Below are 18,516 nucleotides of genomic sequence, written 5' to 3'. Positions count from 1 at the left end.
TGCGTCTTCAGGTTTAATTGAACACAAGATCCATCCATCCATCCATCCATCCATTATCTGAACCCGCTTATCCTGAACAGGGTCGCAGGGGGGCTGGAGCCTATCCCAGCATACATTGGGCGAAAGGCAGGAATACACCCTGGACGGGTCGCCAGTCCATCACAGGGCACACACACCATTCACTCACACACTCATACCTATGGGCAATTTAGACTCTCCAATCAGCCTAACATGCATGTCTTTGGACTGTGGGAGGAAACCGGAGTACCCGGAGGAAACCCACGCAGACACGGGGAGAACATGCAAACTCCGCACAGAGAGGCCCCGGCCGACGGAGATTCGAACCCAGGACCTCCTTGCTGTGAGGCGGCAGTGCTACCCACTGCACCATCCGTGCCGCCTGAACACAAGATGATCAAGATTTTTATTTATTTAATTAGGTAACATGGATGAAGGCACCGCTAAAGGTTACTCGAAGGGAAAGATCTTTGTGGTGATGTCACTCTGGAAAGTTCTCTCCAGTCGAGCAGTGCGGCACGTTACTTTCCGCCGTTTAACTTTTCCTGGCCTGCGTTTGTGCCGCCTCTGCGTTTAGCAGGTCTGTGCAACACACTTCAGTTTAACCCAGAGACTTTCACAATTTTCCGCGGAAAATCCCTGCTTTCTCGGGAAAGGCTTCGTTCCGATTGGCTACCGGACCTGCCGATCACGGAACAGTGAGCGAGTCATTGGTGGGCTTCGCGTGCCGTGTCTGGTCTCTCCCGGGCGAGGTCGAAACTGGATTCCCGGGCACTTTATCTGTGCGGTCGGGATTTATCATGCGCTCCTGGGTAGCGCTCCATCGGGAGAGATAGAGAGCGGGTTTGAAGTTCAAGGCTGAAGACGGGGGCGGCGGGCTGGCCTTGCCGCACAGACACACCGTGCCTGTTGAGTCTGCCCCGCCGGGCAATCGCGGATCCAAAGTGCAGGCAGACACGCCGTGGAGACACGCTGTGCAAACACGCTGACCCAAACGTCGCTAATAAGCGCCATAAACGGCCCCCCCCGCCCCCCCCCGTGATTGCAGCCGGTCTCCCAGCTCCAGTTATTCCACCAAACAGACTCCAGGCCGTTCCCCATCAACGAGAGCGGGACAAAGGTTTCCTCTGTCGTCACGGCAGCAGAGATGTCAATCGTAAGCGATAATGTGTTTTGCCACGGCGATCAAGCAGCCCCAGCTGCCTGTACCGCTTTTGGAAGCGGTTCTTGCCCAGGGCTGCCCAACCCTGTTCCTGGAGATCTACCGTCCTGTAGGTTCTCATTTCAACCTTAATTAGGCTCACATGCTTCAGCACAAAGAGATCTCTAGCTGTAGAATGAGGTGTGTTGTGTTAGGGTCTGGAGTGAAAACCTACAGGATGGTAGATCTCCAGGAACAGGGTTGGGCAGCCCTGCTCTAGCTGTTGAATGAGGTGTGCTTTGTTAGGGTCTGAGTGAAAACCTACAGGATGGTAGATCTCCAGGAACAGGGTTGGGCAGCCCTGCTCTAGCTGTTGAATGAGGTGTGCTTTGTTAGGGTCTGAGTGAAAACCTACAGGACGGTAGATCTCCAGGAACAGGGTTGGTTGGCCCTGCTCTAGCTGTTGAATGAGGTGTGCTTTGTTAGGGTCTGAGTGAAAACCTACAGGACGGTAGATCTCCAGGAACAGGGTTGGTTGGCCCTGCTCTAGCTGTTGAATGAGGTGTGCTTTGTTAGGGTCTGAGTGAAAACCTGCAGGACGGTGGATGCACTCAGGGCCGGAATGCTGTGACAGACAGATGCTGTGACAGACAGATGCTGTGACAGACAGATGCTGTGACTGACAGATGCTGTGACAGACAGATGCTGTGACTGACAGATGCTGTGACAGACAGGTGCTGTGACAGACAGGTGCTGTGACAGACAGGTGCTGTGACTGACAGGTGTGTTGCGTCCCCTCAGGTCACCTCCCGGACGGCGTGCAGGTGCGCAACAGGCAGAATCGGAAGGACAGCGCGGTGGCCCTGCACTCCGTGGGCGACGGCAAGGCCGCGGAGTACTACTTCGCCTCCGACGCCAGGTGAGCCACACCTTTACCTGCCGCCTGGGCCTCTAGTCCCAGCCCAGACAGAGAGATCATCGCGTTTATATCGCGCTTTCCAGTGACGAGGGCGAAACTCACCTCAGCCACCACCGCGTGTGCGTGTGTGTCGCCCGCCTGGGTGACGCAACGGCAGCCATTTTGTTCCAGAATGCTCACCACACACACACAGAGAGAATGTTCTTTTTAGCCAGTTATTAGGTGACAGGTTGAGAGAGCTAGGGTTGGGGAATTTAGCCAGTACACCGGGGAGTCCCCCCTCCCCGCTCTTTGTGAAGAGTGCCGTGAGATCTTTCCTGACCACAGTGAGTCAGGACCTCGGTTTAGCGCCTCATCCGAAAGACGGCGTCTCCTACAGCGCGGTGAATCAAACCCAAGGGGGCGTCGTCACCTAGCCGCGGCTAATTTCAGTAGCGTGAACACTTAACTGGCCGACCGTGTTGGTCCCTGAAATGCACACCCAGAGCTGGCCAGAGAGGGATGGAATTAATAGTGCTGTGGTCCCTACGGAGACCTCTAGTGGCCAACATCATTCACTGCGCTTGAAATTTCAAGCGTTATCTCTCCTCGAGGTGAGGTATTTACATTTCGGTTGGGTTTATGGTATGCTGGGATTTCTAACAGACCTGCTTCACGTGTGCCATTGGACGGGAAACTGTACATCTGAGACGTTATTGTTGTTGCATGATATCGTTGCTCTACAGGACCAGATAATGTTTGGGCTCTGAAGCTCAAGGACTTGTTTTGGTTTGAGAGAGAGCGCTACAGGAAGCTGAACGGCTCCTGTGATTGTCAGGACGCTGTGTGAAAGACAGAAATACCGCAGGAGGTCTGCGAGACCTTGAGCGTGGCAGTAAAAATAAACCAAATTAAAATATTACATTTTCAAATTAAAAATATAAAAAGCTATTCTTTCATTTTTTTATTCTGTTACTCTGTAAAGCGTCTTTGTGACAGTCTTCTGTGAAAAGCACGATACAAATAACATGTAATTGCATTGACAAATGACAATATGAAATACAAATATTTATTGGCTAGGGGCCTGTATCACAATGCACGCAGTGTTACTGAGTTAGCTGGATAACTGCACTGAGTGAAAATCAGTAACCCTCCCTAATGTGGAACATTGAGTGAAGCAAAGGGAGCCGTTGTGGGTTTCACTCGGCGCCGTTATCCGGCTTCCTGACACAGGCCCCAGGTGTGGCACACAAGTGCACAGGTGTGTGGACCCGTGGTCTGTTTCCTGCTGCCGCCATTGGCCCCAGTGCGTGGCGCCGTGGCGTGCGATTGGCCGCTCTGTGACCTGTGACCTTTTCCCGTGCGACAGCGCCATCATCGAGCACACGAACAAGGTGATCTACCTGGAGGACAACGACATCGCCGCGCTGTCGGAGGGCCGCCTGTCTCTGCACCGTCTGAACCGCGTGGCGGGGGAGGAGCCCATGCGCGCCATCCAGACCCTGCAGATGGAGCTGCAGCAGATCATGAAAGGTCAGAGGTCACGGCCCGTCGCCCTGGCAACGGCACCGCCGAAACCCCTCCCACCGCGCGGCGGGGAGCTAAAAAAATAAGGGTCAGAGTGGAACCCGGGTCGGTCGCTAGGCGACGGAACACAACGGTGACCTCACGCTCTCAGCGAGTGCTTTCGGAATGAGTCGTGTCCCAGACGGCCTTGTGTTAGACGTGATCGCTCTTGAGCAGAACTGGAAAAACTTGAAGTGAGGGAACACCGGATATTATCTCAGCACTGGATGGGCAGGGCCCTTTTCTAAAGCGACAACGGTTGGCAGGCTTCCTCCAACGCCCGCAACTTCCTCCGGTCTCCCTGGCACTCTGCATGGAGTCTTTATTCATACTGGAGAACAGCTATATCCCCTGTCACAATGGCTACATGCTATATCACACAACACTTTTATGCTACATCACAACAAGCTATATTCTATATCACAGTAGTTATATGCTGTATCACAGCGAGCTATATGCTAAATCACATACATTGTATTATATTTATTGATAATTTTGTAAGACTCCTTACTAGTAGGAGAGGCTAATTTGTCCTGTTTGATACAGTACTGTAGGTAGTTCCTGGGATCACATTTGTATTTAAATGACTGACTTTTAGCAATGTCGAGAGTGGCTAACACAGATTTTTGTGACTATATAGTTTACACTGAACAGCAGGTTAAGTGCCTTGCTCATGTAGCTTTAGTACCTTCTTTCCGAGCTGGGACTCAAATCGACAACCTTTCAGTTACAAGGCCAGTTCTTTAACCATTAAGCTACACTTATACACTTCATAGCACCTGTGTGTGTGTGTGTGTGTGTGTACCCTGCTGAACCTGAGCTAGGTTTTGAAACGGATGGTAGCTGGTTGACCAGTTCAGACCAGTTCCATACTCAACATGGTTTGGCCAGCTCAATCTATGTTTCGAAACAGCCGGTAGCTGGTATTTCATGCTGGTCACAGCTGGATTTCACAGCAAGGTGTTCATCTCTTCCTGTTTGCAGGTAACTTCAAGGCCTTCATGCAGAAGGAGATCTTCGAGCAGCCAGAGTCCGTCTTCAACACCATGAGAGGGAGAATCTGCTTCGACACCAACACAGGTACCACGTCCTCCCAAGATTGTAGAGGAGTTAAGATGCTGCACATTATGCACAGCAGGTAGTATCCCGGATTGAATTGGGGCTTAACTCAGCATGTGGCAAGGTTGGACAAAATGGCTGCCTGGGTGCGTCCCAATACTCATGAAGTGCGTCCTCCTTTCCTTCACTGCCACCTCGCCTCCTATCCGAGTATTGGAACACACCCACTGCGCCATTTTGTCCAGCCTTGTCACAAGTGAGCTATTTTCCCCGCAAACACGCAGTGTTCTCACGGTGTTGCTGGAGTTGCTTTGTCCGACGTTGTAACATTGCCACTACACGGCAGCAACATTGTTGGAACACCCGGGTGTGTGTTTTTGAAATAGTCTAAAGCAGTCGTGCCGGGATTGGTGGAAAAAAGTATCCCTGCGTAAATGCAAATGTGAAAATGACACCACGTCGTGGAAAACAGGTCATGACCGCGGTTTCCCTGCGTGCCTCTGAAGCGGGTAGGGCTGGTTGTTCCGGAAGGTCCTGCAGTTTGTTGCGTAATGCGGCTGCTCATATTCATGTAACTATGTCTATATTTAGATTGTAGTCAGACAAATCTGATTGTAGACTGACTAGTCTGGAAAAAAATGTGGCGCATTTGACGTCCCTTACAACTTGTACATCTTGTTAGCTTGTTCTCAATCTTTGTCCTCCCTGAAGTTAGATCCTGTTCCACCAATAACCCCCCCCACCCCCCCACCCCCTCATCCGTGTGGCGTTTTTGTGTGGCAGTTACACAGCAAACAAAAAAAAAATGTAAAATGCAAAAATAAGCCCTGAGGTGTGGGCGAATCAAACTCGCTTGTCCACTGTCTCCTCCAATCCCAGCGCTGGGAACAGGGCAGCGATGACGCAGCGATGAGTCTGAATGACATAAAGCACATCCAGAGGCGCGTAGCTCCCAGACCTGTTTCCGCCGCCTGTTGCCCTGTGGGGCAGTAATGACGGGGCAGTAATGACAGGGCAGTAATGACAGGGCAGCTGGTCAGGGTTCTGTGTGATTATGGAGCTCTCCTGCTGCACCCTGCTGTTCCTGTCCTCTCCAGTGGCACAGGAACACACAGTGTGATTGCACAGGTGTGTTTTAGGGCCTTGAAGCCCCTCTCACTCTTTCTCTCTCTCTGTCCCTCCCTCTCTCCTTCCCTTTCTCTCTCACTGTCTCCCTCTCTCTCTCCTCTCTCCCTCTCTCCCCCTCCCTCCCTTTCTCTCTCCCTCTCTCTCCTCTCTCTCCCTCTCTCTCTCTCTCCCTCCTCTCTCTCTCTCTCCCTCCTCCCTCTCTCTCTCTCTCTCTGCAGTTATCCTGGGGGGGCTGAAGGACCACCTGAAGGAGATCAAACGGTGCCGACGGCTGATCATGATTGGCTGTGGGACGAGTTTCCACGCCGGAGTGGCGGTGAGTGGCCACCAGGGGGCAGTGTGACGAGGATTATGATGGTGATGGTGATGATGATGATGAGGATTATGATGTTGATGGTGATGATAATGATGGTGGTGATGATGATGATGATGTTGGTGATGATGTTGGTGATGATGATGGTGGTGAGGATGATGATGATGAGGATTATGATGTTGGTGGTGAGGATGATGATAATGATGGTGGTGAGGAGGATGATGATGGTGATGAAGGCTGCTCTTCCCTGCCCCTCTCAGACACGGCAGATCCTGGAGGAGCTGACGGAGCTGCCCGTGATGGTGGAGCTGGCCAGCGACTTCCTGGACCGCAACACGCCCGTCTTCAGGGACGACGTCTGCTTCTTCATCAGCCAATCAGGTACCGCAGGACAGTGAGTGACAGGTGCAGGCCAAGCCCACCTGCCTGGTGACTGCACTCTGATTCAACCATCATAACGGCTACAGGCCATTCAGTTCAGTTCCCCAAATTGCGTGCACATGAGTAGAGTTGTAAAGTTCCGGGAAATGTTCAAATTGTTTCGGTAAATTTGGGAATTTGGGAATATTTGGTTAAGGACCACCAGTCTTCCCAATCCCAATCAAGCAACTCAGCCACAAAGCTATAGGCTGCCCCATGAATAAATACGCACCCTAGACCCTAAAAAAGAATCCTTCAAACGGCCGTTAACACCCCCGCCCCCCCCTCCTGCCCCCCTCCCGCCCCTCCTGTCCCCCCCTTCTGCCCCTCCTGCCCCTCCCGCCCCCCCCAGGAGAGACGGCGGACACGCTCATGGCCCTGCGGTACTGTAAGGAGCACGGCGCTCTGACGGTGGGCGTGACCAACACGGTGGGCAGCTCCATCTGCCGCGAGACGGCCTGCGGGGTCCACATCAACGCCGGGCCTGAGATCGGGGTGGCCAGCACCAAGGTACGGACCGGACCGGACCGGCACCGCCCAGGGACACATCACGCCACACACACATCACGCCACACACACATCATACCACACACACATCATACCACACACACATCATACCACACACACATCACGCCACACACACATCACGCCACACACACATCACGCCACACACACATCATACCACACACACATCGTACCACACACACATCGTACCACACACACGTCACGCCACACACACATCATACCACACACACATCATACCACACACACATCATACCACACACACGTCACGCCACACACACATCATACCACACACACATCATACCACACACACATCATACCACACACACATCGTACCACACATACATCATACCACACACACATCGTACCACACATACATCATACCACACACACATCATGCCACACACACTGTTAGCACAACCAGAGGGCGTACCCAGGCGTCGGCAACGTGTATGAATTCCGCACAGACATTAGGATGTATTTTTTATAGGATTATATTGTTTTCACACAGAGAATGGTCACTGTGTGGAATAGCTTGCCAGGTCATGTAGAGGAGGCGGAAACTCTTCAAGACCGGGCTTAATGCATTTATTTATTTATTTAGCTGACACTTTTATTAAAAATGGCTTAAGTCTAGAGCTACTCTGGCATAACCATACAACTTGAATGCTGACTGTGTATGTGTGTGTGTGTGTGTGTGTGTGTGTGTTCTCCAGGCTTACACAAGCCAGTTTGTGTCCCTGGTCATGTTCGCACTGATGATGAGTGAGGACAGACTCTCCCTTCAGAAGAGGAGGCTGGAGATCATCAACGGTCTCCAGGTGCTGCCAGGTGAGCCCTCGACTCCTGTACCTGCAGCGCTGAGAGCGCTAACATCGCTAACCTACCACACACTGAGAGCGCTAACACCGCTAACCTACCACACACTGAGAGCGCTAACATCGCTAACCTACCACACACTGAGAGCGCTATCATCGCTAACCTACCACACACTGAGAGCACTAACATCGCTAACCTACCACACACTGAGAGCGCTAACATCACTAACCTACCACACACTGAGAGCACTAACATCGCTAACCTACCACACACTGAGAGCGCTATCATCGCTAACCTACCACACACTGAGAGCGCTAACACCGCTAACCTACCACACACTGAGAGGGCTAACATTGCTAACCTACCACACACTGAGAGCGCTAACATCGCTAACCTACCACACACTGAGAGCGCTATCATCGCTAACCTACCACACACTGAGAGCGCTATCATCGCTAACCTACCACACACTGAGAGCACTAACACCGCTAACCTACCACACACTGAGAGCGCTAACATCACTAACCTACCACACACTGAGAGCACTAACATCACTAACCTACCACACACTGAGAGCGCTATCATCGCTAACCTACCACACACTGAGAGCGCTAACACCGCTAACCTACCACACACTGAGAGGGCTAACATTGCTAACCTACCACACACTGAGAGCGCTAACACCGCTAACCTACCACACACTGAGAGCGCTAACACCGCTAACCTACCACACTCTGAGAACCTTAGCGCTAACAATGCTAAGCTACCACACTGTGAGCGCTAACATCGCTAACCTACCACACTGAGAGGAAGGTTCCAGCTATTAAACCTGCACCTGGAACCAAAGACCCTTTCCATATTCCACTGCAGTTCCAGCACTGTTGCTCTTGAACCTTTTCCCAATTCAGACACTGAAATAAAAATCTCCAATCGATCCAAAAAAAAAAAAGTTTATTGAATCCATCACTGCAGATTTTAAAATCGATCGTAAAGGTTTCGGGCTGAATGTGACGCACAGGGATGAGCACCATCTTCTGTCTGCTTGCCTGTCGTCTGACGTATGGAGTATGAGGTGGAAATGAGATTCTCAGTAGCCTTCAGGCAGCGTGCTGTGCTTCTTCAGACTGCAGTGACTAAGCAAAACTAGGGGCTCAGCTTGGCAGTAAGAGGAATATGTTTAACGCTGGTCTTTTCTGTGTGTTGTCTTTTGGCTAATTAACCGTCTGTGTGTCCTTGTATAACATATCCGGTTATGGCACATTGACACCATCTCTGTCTTCTTTTGGCACATAGCATAGCATATGTGTGTGTCCTTGCGTAATGTATGAACAGTGTGTGTGTCCTTGTATAATACACAAACAGTGGGTGTGTGTGTGTCCTTGTATAATATATTAACAGTTTGTGTGTGTCCTTGTATACTGTAACATACCAGCGTGTGTGTGTCATTGTATGGCACATATTAGCACTCTGTCTTTGTATAACATGTCGACAATGTGTGTATGTCTTTGTATGGTACATTAACACCATGTGTGTGTCCTTGTATAACATATTAATGTGGAGAGTGTGTCCTCTTTTGACACAATAACACTGTGTGTGTGTGTGTGTGTTTGTGTGTTTGTATATGTGTCTATGTGTGTGTGGGTGTGAGAACACATAACACATTAACACTGTGTGTGTGTGTGTGTGTGTGTGTGTTTGTGTGTTTGTATATGTGTGTGTGTGTGTGTGTTTGTATATGTGTGTGTGTGTGTGTGTGTGTGGGTGTGAGAACACATTATAACACATTAAAACTGTGTGTGTGTGTGTGTGTGTGTGTGTGTGTGTGTGTTTGTATGTGTGTGTGTGTGTGCGAACACATTATAACACATTAACACCGTGTGTGTCCTGGTTGCCAGGGCTCATTAAGGAGGTTCTGGCTCTGGATGAGAAGATCAAGAGCATCGCAGACGAGCTGTACCAGCAGAGATCCCTGTTAGTGATGGGCCGCGGCTTCAATTACGCCACCTGCCTGGAGGGGGCGCTGGTGAGTCTCACACACCCCGTGCCTTACTGTGTAACCTCTATCTGCCTGGAGGGGGCGCTGGTGAGTCTTCACACGCCACGTGCCTTACTGTGTAACCTCTACCTGCCTGGAGGGGGCGCTGGTGAGTCTTCACACGCCACGTGCCTTACTGTGTAACCTCTACCGGCCTGGAGGGGGCGCTAGTGTGTCTCACACGCCCCGGCCTTACTGTGTAACCTCTACCTGCCTGGAGGGGGCGCTGGTGAGTCTCACACACCCCGTGCCTTACTGTGTAACCTCTACCTGCCTGGAGGGGGCGCCAGTGAGTCTCACACGCCCCGGCCTTAATGTGTAACCTCTACCGGCCTGGAGGGGGCGCCAGTGTGTCTCACACGCCCCGGCCTTAATGTGTAACCTCTACCTGCCTGGAAGGGGCGCTGGTGTGTCTCACACGCCCCGGCCTTAATGTGTAACCTCTACCGGCCTGGAGGGGGTGCTAGTGAGTCTCACATGCCCCAACCTTTCTGTGTAACCACTCTACTACTGACCTTCTCTTTTCTGTACTCCATTGATCTTGAGCCAACTAAGAGCACAGAGAAAGTGGGGCTTGGACATTGGAGACTATTTCACAGGGTTACAGTACACCAGACGAGCTCAGTAAAGTGTAGAAAAGTGTTTGAATCCAAAAACAGTTATGTGTTTAACCCAGGCCTGCTCTCGTCAAAAGAAGACCGGAGGGAGGGTATTTGTTTGACCTTCGTTTGTTTTTATAATTTTTTTTTATAAAGCATGACAGTGCAGCACAGGAGCTTTTTATTGAGCTCCAGTTTGTCCCGTTGGGCAGAAGGAGGTCGCCGCACAGGTAGAGGTGATTACACGGTGCGTTACCCACCGCGGGGGGGAGGCCTGTGCACACGCAGAGAGAGTAATGAACGGAACTGATGCGTGCGCCTGGCTGTGACATCACAGCTCGCTGTGACATCACGGCCCCCAGTGTTCCACGCCTGCCGGCTCAATCTTGCGCTGGACACTCAAAACAGTGTTTCCTCTGTCTTCACCTCAAAACTTTTACCCACACCGGCCTGTTTCAGGTGTGCAACGTTTTGCCCCGGGGGCGGGCAACGAGGGGTCGTGTCTGTTTCTGCTTTTCATGCCAAAGTCTGGCTTAATTACTTAATTAGCCCCAAGACTTACACCGTGTGATACTTGACATTTCCTGATAAGCTCTTGAAAAGTGTTCTTGTGTCCCTATGTGAAATGTTTCACTGTGGTCTAAAGTAGTGAATGCGTGTCGGTGTATGCAGCCAATAATCTCATTTAGCCCGGGTAATTGGTGGAAACACCAACCTGCATACATTACATTACATTATATTACATTATAGTCATTTGCCAGACACTCTTATCCAGAGCGACATTATAAGGTGACTTACAGTTGATTAGACTAAGCGGGGGCCAATCCTGCCTGGAGTGATGTGGGGTTAAGGGCCTTGCTCAAGGGGCTTCCAGGTCCCAGTCATGCACATTAGCCACTAGGCTGTAGATACACACCGGCACTGGGGTCGTGGAGTAGCCCAGCCCTGCTTTAACCTGTGCCCGCCTGTGTCTCTGCAGAAGATAAAGTGTGTGTGTGTGTGTGTGTGTGTTGTGTCTCTGTGTAGAAGGTAAAGTGTGTGTGTGTTGTGTCTCTGTGCAGAAGGTAAAGTGTGTGTGTTGTGTGTGTTGTGTCTCTGTGTAGAAGGTAAATTGTGTGTGTGTGTTGTATCTCTGTGCAGAAGGTAAAGTGTGTGTGTGTGTGTGTGTTGTGTCTCTGCAGAAGATAAAGGAGATCACCTACATGCACTCTGAGGGGATCCTGGCGGGGGAGCTGAAGCACGGGCCCCTGGCCCTGGTGGACAAGCTGATGCCCGTCATCATGGTCATCATGAGGGACGCCTGCTACACCAAGTGCCACAACGCCCTGCACCAGGTGACCGCCCGACAGGTGAGTCACGCCTCTGTCCATCCGCCCATTTATCCACCCATCCACCCATTTATCCACCCATCCGCCCATTTATCCACCCATCCGCCCATTTATCCATCCATCCACCCATCCGCCCATTTATCCACCCATCCACCCATCCGCCCATTTATCCACCCATCCACCCATTTATCCACCCATCCACCCATCCGCCCATTTATCCACCCATCCATCCTTCATCGAACCCCTTATATCTGGTCAGGGTCGCATGGGGTAGCAGCCTATCCCAGCATGCACTGGGTGAGAGGCAGTAGGACAGGTTGGCAGTCCATCACAGGGCACACACACACTCACACACACACACACCATTCACTCACACACACACACACACACACACACACACACACACACACACACACACACCACACACTCACACTCACACACACACACATTCACTCACACACTCACACACACACACACACACACACACACACTCACACACACACACACACACACACCATTGGCTCACACACTCATACCAGGGGCAATTTTGACTCTCAAATGAGCCTGACCTGCATATCTTTGGACTGTGGGAGGAAACCCACGCAGAAACGGGGAGAACATGTAAACTCAGAACTCAGCCCCCGGAAGGTTCCTTACAGTCGTCCAGGGCACCACTTTGCTGCCCTGAGACGCATATTGTATATGCACGCATAACGGCACGACTCTTTGCGGTGCTGCTAAGGGTGGGTATCCCAGAAGCCTCTGCAGCTCTGGGTCCGGCGTTGAGCCGCGTGACGCGCTCTTCCTCTCCCCCGCAGGGCCGGCCCATCATCATCTGCTGCCGGAACGACCCGGAGATCGCCCAGAACGCGTACCGGACCATCGAGCTGCCGCAGACGGTGGACTGCCTGCAGGGCATCCTGAGCGTGGTGCCCCTGCAGCTGCTGTCCTTCCACCTGGCCGTGCTGCGCGGATACGACGTGCGTGAGCCCTCCCCTGCGTACCTGTGTGACATCACTACCCTCTACCTGTGTGATTCACTACCCTCTACCTGTGTGATTCACTACCCTCTACCTGTGTGATTCACTACTCTCTACCTGTGTGTTTCACTACCCTCTACCTGTGTGATCCACTACCCTCTACCTGTGATTCACTACCCTCTACCTGTGTGATTCACTACCCTCTACCTGTGTGATTCACTACCCTCTACCTGTGTGATTCACTACCCTCTACCTGTGTGATTCACTACTCTCTACCTGTGTGATTCACTACCCTCTACCTGTGTGATTCACTACCCTCTACCTGTGTGATTCACTACCCTCTACCTGTGTGACTCACTACCCTCTACCTGTGTGATTCACTACCCTCTACCTGTGTGATTCACTACCCTCTACCTGTGTGATTCACTACCCTCTACCTGTGTGATTCACTACCCTTTACCTGTGTGATTCACTACCCTCTACCTGTGTGATGTCACTTTTACATTACATTACATTACATTACTGGCATTTGGCAGACGCTCTTATCCAGAGCGACGTACAGTTGATTAGACTAAGCAGGAGTCAATCCTCCCCTGGAGCAATGCAGGGTTAGGGGCCTTGCTCAAGGGCCCAACGGCTGTGCGGATCTTATTGTGGCTACACCGGGATTAGAACCACCGACCTTGTGTGTCCCAGTCTTTCACCTTAACCACTTACGCTACAGGCCGCCCCACTTCCCTCTACCTGTGTGATGTCACTTCCTACCCTACCTGTGTGATGTCACTCTTCCCCTACCTGTGATGTCATCTCCCCCTACCTGTGTGATGTCACTTCCTCTCAGCCTGTATGCCATCACCTGCCTACCTGTATAATGTCATCTCCCTCCTACCTAGTGTGAATGTGTTTGTCTCAGAGAGGAGTTTGAGGCTTGTCTCACCTGCTCTGTTCACCTTTGTGTTCAGGTGGACTGCCCCAGGAACCTGGCCAAGTCCGTGACCGTGGAGTAGCCTGCCCCAGCAACGGGAAGATGAAGGGAGAACCCGCATTCCGAAGTGCAATCGCGTGTGTGTCTGTGAGTGTGTGTGTGTGTGTGTGTGTGAGAGAGAGAGAGAGTGTCTGTGCATATTAATAACATATATGCACCTCTATGTCACCGAGAGATATGGCTATTGAAACGGAGCCATGGACCTTTGTGGGTATAGTTTGTGCATCTCAAAACAAAAAAAAAAAAAAAAAAAAAAACTGGAAGGTTGGTCCAATCAATGCATCATCATCCATTCTCCTGGCTTTACATTCCCCTTGTCATACCGTGCAGCTGAACTCTCCACAGTGTGCCTCACTATGAATACTGCGACGTATGTCCCTCCACTGTACCCAAACGGGGGGGCGGTGTGAAAAAAAACCGCAGTGTTTACCTTTTATAGTGAAGTGTTTACCGTTGTGCAATATTTACTTTGAGGCAAAACCAAAGGAATGCTAGCGCTGAACGATATGTCAGGAAATATGAAGATCGATCGCATGTTCTCGGAGAGGCAAGGCCCGTTTGACCAATGATAAGGTCTCGAGAGAAGTACTGACCAATGAAGACCCAAGTGTGTCCGTGTGTGTTTCCGTGTATTTACTTAATGAATGTCGGTTGATATTGACAGGAAGGATTTCTGGTTTTCTCTTCGTCAAACGCCACCTGGAACACTCAGCTTTAAGGAAACCAGAGTCGAGATCATTCCTTACCATTGTGAAACTACATTATAACTGAGCCCATAGACAGTGCAGTGTTCCCCGACCTGGGTCTACCCTGTGTGCTGTCCCCATACCTTATGTACTTGATTGATTTTTCTTTTTTTTTCTTTTAATATTTTAATATTATAATTTTTTGAAGTTCAACAATTGCCCGTTTTTATCTCAAGCAGAGTTGAGTGATTTTTCTGACTTGGAAAGATATGTGCCGTTCACCATTACATCGAAACCCAATCCCGATGCATTCCCTTCAAAAGTTAAAATATATTTTTAGTGTTTTAATGTTTTTATAGTATTTATGACTTTTTTTGTAAAGGAAAAAAGGTGTTTGTTCTCTCTGGCTTCGCTCGAATGGTAATTATGTCTTGGTTTTGGCTTTATAAAATTCTTAGTTATTTTCTGCTGCAGAAGGGGCCCCTTGGCTACTTAAATATACACAGATCAGTTGCCTCAATGAAGATTGTATTTTATATATTTTATCATAAGTGGGGACTTTATAAATTTGTGAATGTAAAAAAAATAAAATATTATCTGATCAGAGTTTCTGCACTTCATTGCATTTGGAATCTGGAGCGTGCATGTCGTTGGAATACGTTGGCGGCTCGTGCCTGGGTCCGACATCCTGGCACACAATACAAATACAGGGCGGCCTGTAGTGTAGTGGTTGAGGTAGATGACTGGGACACGGGGGTTCGAATCCCAGTGTAGCCACAATAAGATCCGCACAGCCGTTGGGCCCTTGAGCAAGGCCCTTAACCCTGCATTGCTCCAGGGGAGGATTGTCTCCTGCTTAGTCTAATCAACTCTACGTCGCTCTGGATAAGAGCGTCTGCCAAATGCCAATAATGTAATATAAAATACACACACATCCACACGATTCACACACCTATGTCGACGCTGTGTCTATGAAACGCGCACTGTTTAAATAACAATAACAAAAATTAACAATAACAACAATGAATTGCGAATAAGGTTTAACAAAAATGGTAATTGTGATAATAAGCAACTCGTTTAGGCGAGCAAATAGGCTAGGCTGAGATAACAGTGTCGTTTTTGTGTCTGTCAAAACGCCGAAACAAATTTACTGGATTTGAGACTAGTACCGGGAAAATCGGAGGACAGGAGTATGACGTCACCTCTATATGCCCGCTCCTCGTGGAAGCTGGTCTCAGAGATTGTGGTGTTTCTGTTTTTCTGCGAAATTAAGTTAAATATCCAGTTAACAGTCTAAGCTTTAAACGGGTCAGTTCTTAAGTTAATATCACGACATGGATCTCCGAAGACATGAATATACGTGGCGAGGAAATAAACGCAACACAGAATTACATCCACAGTACAGTATTCACAATGTCGAACCTGGTATGGCATACGCTACAACTGCTGCTTGCAAGTATTTCGTAACAACAAAAAAAAAAAGAAAAAACGAACAAAAATATATATTTTTTAAATTTCGCTGCTCGCAAAAACTCGCAATAATAAAAACTTGAGAGCCGACCACGCGATGACGTCATCCGCGTTTCCTGCCCTGCCGTCGAATTGTGCCAGCCAGCCTCCGCCCCCCCATCGTGCCACTGACAGGAGTTGGGAATTTCGACTGGAGAGCTCGTGTACTTTTTCGCTGGCAGCGAGGTCACGTATTCGTCGCTTGTGTCCGGTCAGCGTTGGACGGTGAATGTTGAAGCGGGGAGTGTTGCGAAAGCAAGCGGAGAAGGTAGGTGCAATTAAATTTAGCCCGCCTGTCCGTCTGCATGCACCGCTAAGTTACTCGTTCCGTTACCGCAGTCCCACCCGAGAAGTGAACGCGATGAAAAACTGGGCCTTAATTCTGAGTTGCAATTCCGGTCATTTGGAGCAACATTCGGGCATCGGACGCACCCGTAGTGGAGGGATATTTCATCACGTTTTCAGCTAAAGAAAACACAGGGCTAACTTGGCTAGCTGGCTACATCACCAGTTGGATTGTTCCGGCCTCTGATGTTACTCCAGTGTCCAAACTCAGTGTTGTACATGCCACTGGCCGGCCGAAGAACTGCCAGGCTGTCGGTGAGTGAGAGGAAAGGAGGACGGGAAGTTTTATGTGGCAGAACCTCGCGGCGGCTTTTCGGGGCACTATAGTTACTGCCAGAGTTTCGTCAAGGCGGGGGTGTCTGCAAGTCTTAACAAGCTCAACTGGCTTACGGAGTGAGCAGCCAGCGAATGTAATATCGACCCCCTTGACAAAATAAGCAAATCAGTCTAAAAACCTGAGCTGTTCGCGCGATGACCCAAGTAAATAAAAATCGCCCGTTCATTCACCGGCACATTTGCAGGTGTTGCGGCGAGGGCGCTGATGTCGCCCACGTGAAGTGCAGTTGTCGGACCGCCAGGTTGCGTTGCGCCCACAACTGGACACGTTTTTACACGACTACGTTTGGGACAACTCTTTTTTTTTTCTTTACGTGGCATCCTGATTTTTCAGGGTATCTGCCCCCCCCCCTATCATGCGCTGTTAGTGAGTGTCCGTTAAAACGCGTTTTTTTTTGTTTGTTGGTACGTACATTTTTGGTCTGTGTAGTGACGAATAGCGGTCTTGAAAAAATGAAAGCAAAATCATTTGCACGCTTCCGTTGTTTGGTTGTTTGTAGTCGCTGTGAGCTCAAAACTGTAAGCTGTCATCTTTGGTGACAGTTTGACAGATGATCCGAGAAGACTACATAACCCGGCCCATTTACAGTTGGTTTACTGCTGAAATTCAAATTGAATCCTGTGGTGATCACGCCAATATACTGTAGTGTAGGCTATAACCCCCGCCCCCCCGCAACACCCAGTAACCAGTGAGTGATAGTGGTAAGTTCAGGAAGTAAAGTATTTTTATATTTAGAAAGCCCGTCTTTATCGTGGTTGTCTTTATAAGGGACCCTGGATAGTAGCAAACCGTCAATACTGCGTACATATGGTGTGGGATGTGTCACATGGTCAATGTAATATCTCTGTGCCATCCTACAAACATAGGGACATTATATATTTCAATATTTTTATACTATGACTGTGAAGGATAAAATGGTACTGAATTTGCAGTCGGATGATGAGCGTGGTAGATTGTGGCATGATTTGAGATTAACACCGATTATCTCCAGTTGTAATGTCTTGTGATGATAAAGTCTTGTATTTTGGTAACTTCTGGCTACTCCATGCTACGGACGACTGCATCCTGTTTTTCCCGCATTTGTGCCTACGCGCGCGTTCCTGCCGTGCGTGTGCTGTACAGAGTGGGGCCGGCTGCTGTGTCAGGCTTCTTCTGTTCTCAGCGCTCCTCGACTGGGGGGCCGCAGTGTCTGCAAGGCATTTTCTCCGACCGCGCGCGCGACACCACCCGATTTCGCCCATGAGCTTCTTATCTCAACCGAGCAGGTAAAATAATGAGTGAAGTCAGGTGGTGTGGTAGCACGCGGTTTGGACGCAACTACCTGCCGGAAGCTCGGGATGGTAAGAGCACTCGGAGGGGTTTGTGGTTCGATCCCCCCGCCCGTGGTGTGTCAGAGTGTCTCTGAGCCAGACACTTAGTGGACTAAAACTTAACCTGACCAGCTGGATCGTACCATCTGCACCTGCCTCTACCAGATCCATTTAAACCAATCCACCTGTTCTCTCACGAAGTACAACTGATTGGTGCGCTCGCACGTGCGTGTGCGTGTGCGTGTGTGTGTGTGTGTGTGTGTGTGTGTGTGTGAGAGTGAATGGGTGAATGAGTAAATGAGATGCGTGAGTTGTAAAGCGCTTCGGATGAAAGTGCTCTATAAAGCTATAAAGTGCCGTATAAATGCAGTCCAGTTTCACTCTGTAAATCTCTAGAGACCGTGGTGTGTGGGAACAGCAAAAATAAAGAAATAAATAAGTCTTCCTCTGCAGTATTAGGTCCCATTTCCTGCACTGCCGCGAGATTTTACCCGGGAAAAAAAAAAAACATTCCACGG

The 18,516-nt window shown here is 50.0% G+C and overlaps 2 protein-coding genes across 5 annotated transcripts in view; both read left to right on the top strand.

Moving 5' to 3' along the window:
* The window catches only part of LOC133123865 (glutamine--fructose-6-phosphate aminotransferase [isomerizing] 2-like), a 50,111-nt gene that overhangs the window by 14,699 nt on the left and 16,896 nt on the right, over positions 1-18,516 (top strand). For 2 of the 4 annotated variants that reach the window (XR_009708256.1, XR_009708255.1), the window contains exons 10-20: positions 1,961-2,078; positions 3,427-3,590; positions 4,608-4,703; positions 6,029-6,126; positions 6,384-6,504; positions 6,896-7,053; positions 7,782-7,896; positions 9,780-9,907; positions 11,700-11,867; positions 12,665-12,826; positions 13,789-13,925. Coding sequence is in view for 2 of the 4 variants with exons in the window: in XM_061234516.1 (XP_061090500.1) it covers positions 1,961-2,078; positions 3,427-3,590; positions 4,608-4,703; positions 6,029-6,126; positions 6,384-6,504; positions 6,896-7,053; positions 7,782-7,896; positions 9,780-9,907; positions 11,700-11,867; positions 12,665-12,826; positions 13,789-13,833 (1,373 nt within the window). In the remaining 2 variants the exon portion in view is untranslated. Of the gene's footprint in view, positions 1-1,960; positions 2,079-3,426; positions 3,591-4,607; positions 4,704-6,028; positions 6,127-6,383; positions 6,505-6,895; positions 7,054-7,781; positions 7,897-9,779; positions 9,908-11,699; positions 11,868-12,664; positions 12,827-13,788; positions 15,104-18,516 lie in introns of those variants that run through there. The other 2 variants (XM_061234516.1, XM_061234515.1) reach the window with 1 other exon arrangement.
* Positions 16,135-18,516, top strand: part of LOC133123866 (mitogen-activated protein kinase 9-like) — a 31,590-nt gene continuing 29,208 nt past the window's right edge. The window contains 1 exon segment of the mRNA XM_061234517.1: positions 16,135-16,274. The gene's annotated coding sequence lies outside the window, so the exon portion shown is untranslated.

The sequence above is a fragment of the Conger conger genome, chromosome 3 (assembly GCF_963514075.1).
Source record: "Conger conger chromosome 3, fConCon1.1, whole genome shotgun sequence".
NCBI classification, from domain to species: domain Eukaryota; kingdom Metazoa; phylum Chordata; class Actinopteri; order Anguilliformes; family Congridae; genus Conger; species Conger conger.
Note: the sequence above shows the minus strand (reverse complement) of the source record. Positions and strands in the feature narration are given on the sequence as shown.